The sequence below is a fragment of the Phragmites australis genome, chromosome 22 (genome assembly GCF_958298935.1).
Source record: "Phragmites australis chromosome 22, lpPhrAust1.1, whole genome shotgun sequence".
In the NCBI taxonomy this organism is placed as follows: domain Eukaryota; kingdom Viridiplantae; phylum Streptophyta; class Magnoliopsida; order Poales; family Poaceae; genus Phragmites; species Phragmites australis.
In genome coordinates, this window is record NC_084942.1 from 5295449 (window position 1) to 5305995 (window position 10547).

Consider the following 10547-nt stretch of genomic DNA (forward strand, 5'->3'; position numbering starts at 1 on the left):
GGTGACGGCGTGATGCCATGGCCACGATAGGCTTTTGGCTAGCTGGTGGGTGTTGCTTTAGGGCTGAAGAAAAATCCGGCCCGACTAAACTATATACATTCATGTATAGCTTCTATATACTAAATTTTTTTGCAAAAAAATTAGGTATTCAAATGAATACCCTTGCATCATAAGAGATCTGCCCCTGCTGTGATTGATGAGCACATTGATGTCTGATGGTAGCCCCTTATCAGCATACCTATAAATCATAATCACACTGTTGGTGTGTTGAATCGCTTTTGTGCTTTCCGCACGATCAAGCAACGGTGGAGGGATGCACACAATTAAGATCGGATATTGAGTCAGCTTGGCTCGTTATGGCTCGGCTCACTCCAGCTTATTAATATAACAAGTTGATTCGGCTTGGCTCCTTAAGGAAACGAGTTAAATGTCTAGCTCGGCTCGACTCATTAATAGCTCGAGCTTGCTCGTTTAGCTTGCGAGCTAGACCATATCAATATGTCATTAGCTAAACAGCAGGCTAGCAGCATCACCAATTCACCATTCACCAGGTAGTACAAGAACAATTCATACAAGTACATTTCATACATACACACAAACACAATTTAGCAGTAGTAGCAGCAGCTGGCAGCAGCATCATCAAGTAGTTCATTCATACATACAAGCACAATTTAGCAGGTAGCAGCATCACCATCTATTCTCGGAAAATTACATAATTCACCTATTTCCTTGAGCATGTGAACAATATCTAGAGCACTCTCAGATGGACTGCATCCAGAAATACTAGAGGATGAATGTTGTCCAGTTGGTGCAGTACTCGTTCCAAATATTGGATAAAACCATTGTCTATACAATCTTATGGTAATTATGTAGCGAGCCACTAAATTCCTTGCAATTGCTGGTGCTCAACTCCACCTGGATTGCAAATGGCACAAAACCTGGCCGAGGCATCCAAAGAACACGAATAGGTGTTAGAAAACTACATGATGAACCAAAAGATGACCCCTACTACAGACCTTAAAATTACTCCATAGAAAGCAGAGCAGCAGAAAAAGAAGAAATTGGAAGCTCACCACGGATACAGAGGCAGCAGAAGAAGGAGCTGGCGATGCATCGTGGCCAAGCTTCGCCGGTGGCTCCGCCAGAGCCAACGAGGATGGCAGCAGCACCCTCTTTCCACTGGGCTTGTTCTTCAATTCGAATCTTCTTGGCCGCTCCATGACGGGGAAGACGACGAGGTAGAGGCGTACAACGATGATCTGGCGACGAGTGGAGATGGCGACAATAGACGGCCAGCGGTGACGGGCTAATGGGTGACATCGACGGGGACCCTAATCCTAGCCGCTGCTGTGTGCTAGCTTGCGTGCGTAATGACTATTGAGTCGTGAGTGGAGACGGGAGAGAGAGAGGAGAGATGACCTTATCCTCTGTATTGGTTTGGGTGGTGGCTTGAGCCTAGCCACGGGCCGTCTGGGCCTACGACGCGCCGGTCTGTGCTTCCGATGCTTGAGATGCTCCCGTGGCTGGCTCGGTTGGCATGTGAGCAGTTCGCGAGCTGACTTGGTTGGCTTGTGAGCAGCTAGTTAAACTAAACGAGCAAAAAAAACCTGGCTCAGCTCACTACAATTTACAACCGAGCCGAGCTAAGTTAGACACGAGCTAAGCTAGCTCGCGAGCTACGAGCTTTACATTTAACCTTACACACAATTGATCCGCACCTAGCACTATCTTTATTCTTTGTTGGTCAGTAAAGTAGGTGCAGAACCTGCACCAAACATTTGAAGACAAATCTAATTTATAGGTCGTTGATCTACAAAATTCGAATGAGTTGATAGTTAATGACAGATCTAGTGTTGAGAAGTAGCAACTCTTCCTCTCCTCTTATTTTTTTTCTTTGTCTCTCTCTTCCTTCTCCTCTCTTTGTACCTCTTCCCTGCCAAATATTCCCGTGGATCCACCCATGCTGATAGTGGAAGCTTCAAAAGTTTGAATGAAAGCTTGTCCAATAAATCATGTATTTGTGACCATGGGAGGGGAGATCGATAACAAAGTACTAATGTTAAACCTTTGTGCCCTTTGGCTCTGGGGCTCTATTTTTCTACGTAACTGCTGCGTAGCTACCAGTGCGCATCAACTTCATGGATGCTTTTTTGGCTTATAACTTTATGGAAGACTTGTTGAGTCAACCGACAGGAGCCAATCGAGAGGTAGGCCCGTACCAGTTCGACAATGACGTGAAACGGTGCCACCAAGTACCAACGTCTCCTTGGTGACACCGCATAGGATACCATTTCTTTTTGTTCGTTGTGGAAATGACAAGCTTTTTAGTTCAACAAAAAAAAAGGAATAACGCAAATGACAAGCAGAATTTTAACACCAGAATTTTTCTACCACTCTAACACCAGAATTTTGCAGTAGGGAATAGAAAGATTTCGCATGGTCCAAATACTTCCCGAATTGGGTACCTGCAGTCCTGCATAGTACTGGTACCAGTATTTTCCAATTCCTCAAACACCACATGAACAATTAACAATGATGCAAAGCTGATCAGCCAGGCAATACCTCTCTACCTGGAATCAACCAGCCAACAAAAGCAAGCAGAGTAATCTGCAGAACAGAAGTATACTATTCCTTCTTGTTGACCCCATTCTTCCCTTTCCATGCTTCTGAGGTATGAAGCTGAAAAGGTAGTAACTGAAACTGAAAGCCCTTTCCATGCATCCTTCCTGGCTTGCTGCTGCAACCAAGAAAGCCCAGAGAAGCTTCTTCCACTGCAATACATCTGTTCTCCTCCTATAAAAGCCTCCCTCCTCACACCACCCTTCTCTCACCATCAACTCAACTTTCTCACAGCTCCCAAAAAAAAATTAAGAGAAAGGGGAAGGGGGAAAAGACAAGAAGCTGCTCCCTCCCTTGCTCCCCTCCGACTCTCCGAGCCATGGCTGCGAGGTGGGGCCCGCCAGCCGGCCTCGTGCTCCTGCTGCTCGCGCTGGCCCTGGCTCCGGCGGTGCAAGCGGACAAGCCGGCGAGGGGCGGGCCGACGGGCGAGGAGCCGGAGGCGTCATCCGCCGTGTTCCAACTCTACGGCGACGTCTACCCGCACGGGTGTGTCCCCCCCCCCCCTTCCTCTCTCTCTCTCTCTCTCTCTCCGGAGCCAATCCGTTTCCGCCCATTCCCCTTCGCTGACTCCAAGAGGCAAAGAACTAATCAACTGATTGCGAGTTTTGGTCCCATCTAGGAGCTCTGTAGATTTCCGTGCGCACTGCTCTGTTCCCCTTGGAGCATCAGTATTCAGTAGTATTTTTTTATTAGCGCTGGTGGATCAAGTTATTGTGATAAAAATTTGATCTTTTTCCCCCTTGCCTCCTCGTGCAGCTTGTACTACGTGGCCATGAGCATCGGCAACCCGGCGAGGCCTTACTTCCTGGACGTCGACACCGGCAGCGACCTCACCTGGCTTCAGTGCGACGCACCCTGCGTCAGCTGCTCCAAGGTGCCGTTCTTCCTCATTCCTTGCTTATCTTCAACCTTCTCTACTTGTTCATGTGGGCTCTCTGATTTTGGGGTCAGGCAGTGAGGATGTTGCCATCGTGCGTTGTTATGGGTACGCACCTGTTGACTATTTCCACTTTTAGGTGTTGTTCTGTGTTGCGATACGTGTCAAATATGTATACAACTTGGGTTTAAACTGGATGAATAGGGATAAAGTTGTAGTGTACTCTTATTTCTAGTTCTATAAATATTGACACCACAGTGTAACCACAACAACGAAAACAAATGAATATGGGTTAGATCGTCTGTAGTCATGCGCCGAAGATGTAGGCAATATTGTCAAACCTCGTTCAAAAATATCATATCTTGGTGTGTTGATCTTTGTGTTTGGCTTGACTATCTTAATTATGCTTTCACTAAACCCTAACATTCTGGTGTTAAAGGTTGATTCTTGGATCTTGGTATTCTTTTGGTCCAAAATTTGGAGCTCGATTCTTTTCCTTGTTAGGCACGGATTTTTCCTACTTGCTTTTCTGACCCAAGATTATGTTAACTTGGTGCTATTAGTCTATAATCAACACTTGGTATTTTGTTGTGAATGTCCTATTTTGTCTTGGTTTCCAGTTCAAGACCTGTGCCTGGTCATTTCTTGATCTGGCATTACAATCAGCAAGTATACAATATTTCGTTCTAGTCCTTGATTTCATAGTAAATACCAAGCTTGCTATGGTTTTTGACCAGTGATTTTGTTTCTGGTTGTTGCCTTTCTGACACAAGATTGTGTTAGTTTGGTGTTAATCTATGACTGAAATTGGTTCTGGTTCAAGAGCTGATGATTTGTTGTGAATGTCCTATTTTATCTTAGTTCCCAAGTCAAGACTTGTTTGTCTGGTCATTTCTTGATTGGGCAATTACAATCACCAACTAATCAAGTAGATACTAATGTTCAGTAGTAGATACCAAGCTTGGTGATTGGTCTGGTTCTTGGCCAGGGATCTTGGTTTCTGATGTTGCCTCGCATGTTATTGGTTGGTGCAGGTGCCACACCCGCTCTATCGACCTACAAAGAACAAGCTGGTGCCATGTGTGGATCAGTTGTGTGCATCCCTCCACGGTGGACTGACCGAGAAGCACAAATGCGACTCAGCGCATCAGCAATGTGACTATGAGATTAGGTATGCTGATCAGGGGTCATCCATTGGTGTGCTGGTCAACGACAACTTCACGCTGCGCCTCACAAACACCTCTGTTGTTTGCCCCAGTCTTGCATTCGGGTATGCTACCTGGTACTTGCATCTTGTAAAGTGTATAGCTTTGCAAAATGAGCTGCTAAAGTGGTCTTTTGTGGTTGCTTCCATTTGTACAGGTGTGGGTATGATCAACAGGTCGGCAGCAGCAGTGAGGTGGCGCCCACTGACGGAGTGCTTGGGCTTGGGAGTGGATCAATCAGCCTGCTTTCACAGCTCAAGCAGCATGGGATCACCAAGAACGTGGTTGGCCACTGCCTCAGTTTAAGAGGAGGGGGTTTCCTCTTCTTTGGGGATGATCTTGTACCTTATTCACATGTAATGTGGGTTCCTATGGCTCGCAGTGCATCCCGGTGAGCACTATCATCCTTGAATTTTATTCTGGTTTCACCTGCAAATGCCAGAGGGAACGTGATTTGATGCTCAGCGCTTGTTTGCAACTTTGCCCATGTACAAAAGTAGGTGCCTATTATAGTGTTTTACGAGTGATGTTAAACATTAGTTATTAACCATTGCCAATGTGGGATGGATTTTTAATGGGTTGAAAAACTGTGCAGTAAACATATTGCCATGCTGAATTTTCTTGGAAATCACCAACATTTGCATATTTTGTACTTTGCAACCATAAGTAGCCAATCCTGGCGAATCAGTTTTCTTGTGATCCTACATACACTTTGTTGAGTTGAGAGTTTTAAACTTTTAACTATGTGGAATCTCTCAATATGTACGCTAGTATAAAATTGTGGCCTTATTTTCTCCTGTTCAGTTTGACATAACCTTTTATTTCAGGAATTATTATTCTAGTTTGGCATAACCTTGTATTTCCAGGAATTACTATTCCCCTGGCTCAGCAAGTCTGTACTTTGGTGGCCGGTCACTAGGTGTTAGGCCAATTGAAGTAGTCCTTGACAGCGGCAGCTCATTCACCTACTTTGCTACACAGCCATATCAAGCGCTTGTCACCGCAGTAAATTTCAAAACATTTTCTATTCTAATATCACATTGTTCATGAAAAGCGTGGAGCTTATGAGGTTTTGTTTCTTGCAGCTTAAGGGTAACCTAAGCAAGACACTGCAAGAGGTATCTGACCCCTCCCTGCCTCTGTGCTGGAAAGGGAAGAAACCATTCAAATCCGTGCTTGATGTCAAAAAGGAGTTCAAATCATTGGTTTTGAGCTTTTCTAGTGGCAAGAAGGCACTCATGGAGATCCCTCCTGAAAACTACCTCATTGTCACTGTAAATATTCCATAACACAATGAATTATTAGCAGTAACAGCAAGTTATTGGTGGGCTGGTGGCTAACATCTATTTCTGTGTTTGTGCCAGAAATATGGCAATGCATGTTTGGGCATCCTCAACGGATCAGAGGTTGGCCTCAAGGATCTGAACATTCTTGGAGGTAGTAAGTTCAGACAAAAACAATTAACCTAGTTTCAGAAGTTCATGACTCACATAGCTTTTATAACAATTGGTATTTTTCATCTTCTCTTGCAGACATTACAATGCAGGATCAGATGGTGATATATGACAATGAGAAAGGGCAGATTGGATGGATTCGTGCACCCTGTGATAGAATCCCCAAGTTCGGATCTTCCCTTCTGCGATCATTTCACACCCCTGTACAGTGAACATACATACCCTTAATTCTTTTCTATTTATTCGAACAGTGACAATACCATTCATGGATTTGAGGAAGGTTATTGTTGGCCTCAATTCCCCGGGATCGTTGGTCTTCAGAATGAAGATTGCCCAGCCTATTACCGTTCAAATAAAGAGAGATTAGCAAGGGAAGGCCACTAGAGTGATGAAAGGAACAGAAAGGTGATCATCTGAGGGAGGCTGCACACAACAGTTAGGAACATGTATTCTTTAGGAAAGAGAAAAGCTAGTCACGTGTAAACATCATAATGTTCATATGAAATATAATGATCACCTTATGATACACCTCTCGTATTCAACATAATCGTTTGAACTTGTTGCACTCTTCAATGCCTCTACTATATTTGAGGTCGGCAATGGTAAATCCGCGTTCTTCTGGATTGGAGGCCGTTCTATCTATTCCTTTGCACCAGACCTCTTCGGTTGCGTCGCTCTGCCGGTCTCTAAGAGGAGAACGGTTCAAGATGCATTGCATAACCACAGGTGGATCCGGGATATCATAGGCCCCTTATCCATACCTGCGATCAGCCAATACTTGCAACTATGTGCCAGCTTGACTCTATCAACCTGAGCAGTGTGAAAGACCAAGTGGTTTGGTAGTGGACTACTTCCGGTCAATACTCAGCTTATCACCTTATGTTTTAGGGTTGCGTCCGATTTGGGGGAGCCACGCAGGTATGGAGATCTTGGGCTCCTAGGAAGGTAAAATTCTTTGGTTGGCTGGGGCTTCTTGGTTTGACTATGGACTGCGGCACGAAGGTGACGGCATGGATTGCAATCTGATGACTCCTACACGTATTGTTCGCAGCTACCAGAAACCACCAACCACCTGCTTGTGCACTGCACCTTGGTGAGGGAGACATGGTGGCAGGTTATGGGAGTTCATACTCCTAAGGCAGAGATCTCTATCCTAGATTGGTAGCTTGATCTCCGAGGACATGTGGCCAAAGACTTCCGCAAAGGACTGGATTCTCTAGTACTTCTAACTAGCTAGAGGATTTAGTTGTCACGCACCGATATCATCTTTAACAATTACCGCATCTCTTCTGACTCCTTGGTCACCCTGATCTGGGAGGACGTTGACCCTTGGTGTGATGTCAGAGTTGTAAAACTATCCATCCTCAAGGAGCGGTTACATAGTTTCGGCTCGGTCATCTAAATGGCGCCAGCGTCAGGAATGTCTAGTTGATTTCTTTCTTGCAAATTCACCTTTAGATGTTTTACGAACTGTGACCTGCATTGGGTTGTCGTGTAACTCTTGAATTACATTTCTTCTTAATGTAAAAATGTCCAGCTCTTCTACGTATTCTAGGAAAAAAAACATAATCGTTTGTATTCTTTGTGCATCCTTTACTTGGTGTTGTATTGATGTAGTGTTATTGCTCCAGGTGCTTTGAAATCGCAGAAATAAGACTAATTTCCATTGCCTCAGTGCCCAAAATGATATAGGGACTGTATCTAATAGGCAGCAGCAGCTTGTATGTGTGTTGCCTGACTCTTCAGGGGCGTTCAGTGCAGAATGCCCTCTGGAAACGACGATGTTTCAGACAGGATCACTAGTGTCACCTCCACTAAATCATGGTGTCATCTCATCAAATAAACACCAATAAACATTTATTTTTTATAGAGATTACCAAACTCCGTTGGTTTGAGAGGACACCATGGAACCACCTTGGATCCGCCCCTGGTTTCAGAAGTCGAATACTACACTCCCATTGTAATGACTCTATTGCCTAAATCAGTGTTCTTACAGATGTTCTGAACCAATTTAGACGTTCAAGCTAACCTTGTATGAAATAATGCACTTTGGTGCAGACATCTACAATAACTTGTGTGCATTCTTGTCAAGGTGATGTAATTTAGCTGAAAACCATTGGCCCATTGCACAAAGTGTTGGTTGCAGAAGTAGCCGCTGTTTAAGTCACGCTCAACTCTGTGGGCAAATTTTTTTTGCAGAAAATTATTGCACAACGTGTTCGTTGCAAAAATAAGCATAATATTTGAACTTTGTGTTCGTTGCACAACTCTGTTCTAGTCACACTCAACTGAGTCAGCTAAAAGAACTTTGTGCTATTGCACAAGCCTTTGTTACAAATGAAAATAAGCATAATTTTGAAACATCCACGTGGAGTGGCCGAGAATTTTAGCTTCCCAAATGGGCCCTTATTGGAAACAAAACATCTGGACAACTTATAAATAGAACATCTTGTTTTAAGCCTAACAAGATTTTACCTAAATGTAAAATATTTCATGTCACAGTGACCAATTTTGCTCGCCACTAGTTTATCGTCCTCTTGGTCCATCCAGGCCATCCATAAAGGCATCAACGGGCACAACGGGCAGCATGGAGATTTGGGTCTCTTCTCTCTCTCTCTCTCTCTGCGCGCGCGCGCGCGCGTGTGTATGTGTGTGTGTGTGTGGGGGGGGGGGGGGGGGGTTGCGTAGTGTCTTCATCGTTATTGTTGATTGATTAGTCATCGACTCGTGTACCTGCGTTGGCTAGTTATTATAAAAACATGTTTTACATTTTTAACTACAAAGTCCAAAATAATATGACATGCATGGTTACAGAGTCAAGTACAAACTCTAATACACGTTGGCATAAGACCATCTAGGTGTCAACACTTATTCCAAGCCATAGATTATATCAATACAACATATTGGATGGTTAATATTCACTATTACATAGCAGGCTATCAGCACCGGTTTAAAATTGTAACCGGTGACGATTCTTAAACTGACACTAATTATTCGGTACTGATAGTCACTGAAGTCAAAAAAATTAATTTTTTTCAATCAACCAGTGACCGAGGCTTGAGCTACCTCACACGCACACGCCGTCGTCGTGTTTTTTCACGCATGTGTGTTCTATTGGATTTGAAGCCACGACCTCCTCCCTCGCGTGTACGTTCCTTACCATCTCTCCTATCTTTCATTGCTGATAGCACTACGAGATATTTTCCTTTTAACCCCTCCTGCTAAAAATTTATCATGATTATTTCGACATCTAAATTACTTCAAATGAAAAACTACAAAGTTATAGATCCTATCAAAACTATAATTTTTATATAAAATTTATCTCCATCCGACACCGTATAAAAAAAGTAATGAATTTCGGAAAATTGATTGTCATCAATTAGGTTTATGACACGAACTGGTACTGACAGTCTCTTCATTATCAGTGCTAGTTGTGGTACGAACTGGCACTGATAGTTACTTTTCAGTGCCGGTTCTTAGCACCTCAGTCATTGTTCGCATAGAGTAGTTTAATAATCAGCACTGATACGTCTTCGGTAACAGTTTTTGCATAATCGACACTAATAGGACGCTACTTATGACATATTTATAGTGGCGATTATTTTATTAATATGAGAATTTCTAGCGTTTTTCTTTTTTCTATGACTCATGTGAGCATTTCTAGTATTTTTAGCCTTTAGGATTAACGTGGTGACTTATAGAAGGGGCTATAATTAGTATAGATAAGTTAAGATGGCATTTGCTTTCGTTAGTTCAAATAAAACGAACTTTTGTCTGGTGGACTAAATTGCTAGGCATGATCAGGACTTCTCTCGACCAATTTCACGGGGTCTTTCATGAGTATACGAATATTTCATGCTGTTCTCATAGGGGTCACAGTGTCACACCCAAATGCATGTCATGTGGCATTCGCGTCAAACTCCTTGCAACCCATGACTCGAAAGAGGTAGTTGGTCACCCTATGATTAGGTATGATCTTACCTTGTTATCACCATTTGGAGTGATTGACACCTCAAAGTCCCCAGGGTTGGGTCACGGAGATCACACTACCCCAAATCAATTTTTTGCGTGACGGTACGGGCTACTCCCGGCGGTTGGCGGCTTCACGTCAGCAAGCACAAAATCAACCACGACGTGCGCAGAACACCGACCGGGATGCCGTTCTACCATCAGGGGCGCCCCCTTGCGCGCGCTCAAAATAGACCTGTGCGGGACGCACAGGACTGGCGCGGGACAGGCCCACGCAACAGAGAGACCTGACGCGCGAAGGGGAAAAAGAAAGCGCGCAGCAAGAAGGCGTCAGATGCGCGAAGGGGAAAAAAAGAAGCGCGGCTGGGAGGCGTCGTTCGCAGCCACCTCACCGCCGCCGCAACCAGTCCTCACCACAAGCTC

The 10547-nt window shown here is 44.2% G+C and overlaps 1 protein-coding gene and 1 long non-coding RNA gene across 2 annotated transcripts; one reads left to right on the forward strand and one right to left on the reverse strand.

The window, feature by feature from the left end:
* Positions 1-552: 552 nt before the first annotated feature.
* On the reverse strand, positions 553-1342 carry LOC133904374 (uncharacterized). The gene is made up of 2 exons (XR_009907472.1): positions 1074-1342; positions 553-938 (listed from the first exon to the last, which is right to left on the reverse strand). It is a non-coding gene; the product is annotated as an uncharacterized LOC133904374 (long non-coding RNA).
* Positions 1343-2706: 1364 nt separating this feature from the next.
* On the forward strand, positions 2707-6728 carry LOC133905023 (aspartic proteinase Asp1-like). Its single transcript, XM_062346713.1, has 9 exons — positions 2707-3105; positions 3376-3493; positions 4531-4766; positions 4859-5092; positions 5568-5706; positions 5787-5975; positions 6066-6138; positions 6234-6321; positions 6407-6728. Exons 1-9 carry the CDS (start codon positions 2939-2941, stop codon positions 6537-6539), a joined length of 1377 nt encoding a protein of 458 aa, XP_062202697.1. The 5' UTR covers positions 2707-2938; the 3' UTR covers positions 6540-6728.
* Positions 6729-10547: the final 3819 nt, after the last annotated feature.

What these genes read in the sequence shown, in the direction of transcription:
- LOC133905023 (XM_062346713.1), top strand. Translation starts at nt 2,939, where the DNA reads ATGGCTGCGAGGTGGGGCCCGCCAGCCGGCCTCGTGCTCCTGCTGCTC. An exon ending in AAAACTACCTCATTGTCACT is followed by an intron (nt 5,976 to 6,065) that starts GTAAATATTCCA and finishes TGTTTGTGCCAG; the next exon opens with AAATATGGCAATGCATGTTT. An exon ending in GGATCTGAACATTCTTGGAG is followed by an intron (nt 6,139 to 6,233) that starts GTAGTAAGTTCA and finishes CTTCTCTTGCAG; the next exon opens with ACATTACAATGCAGGATCAG.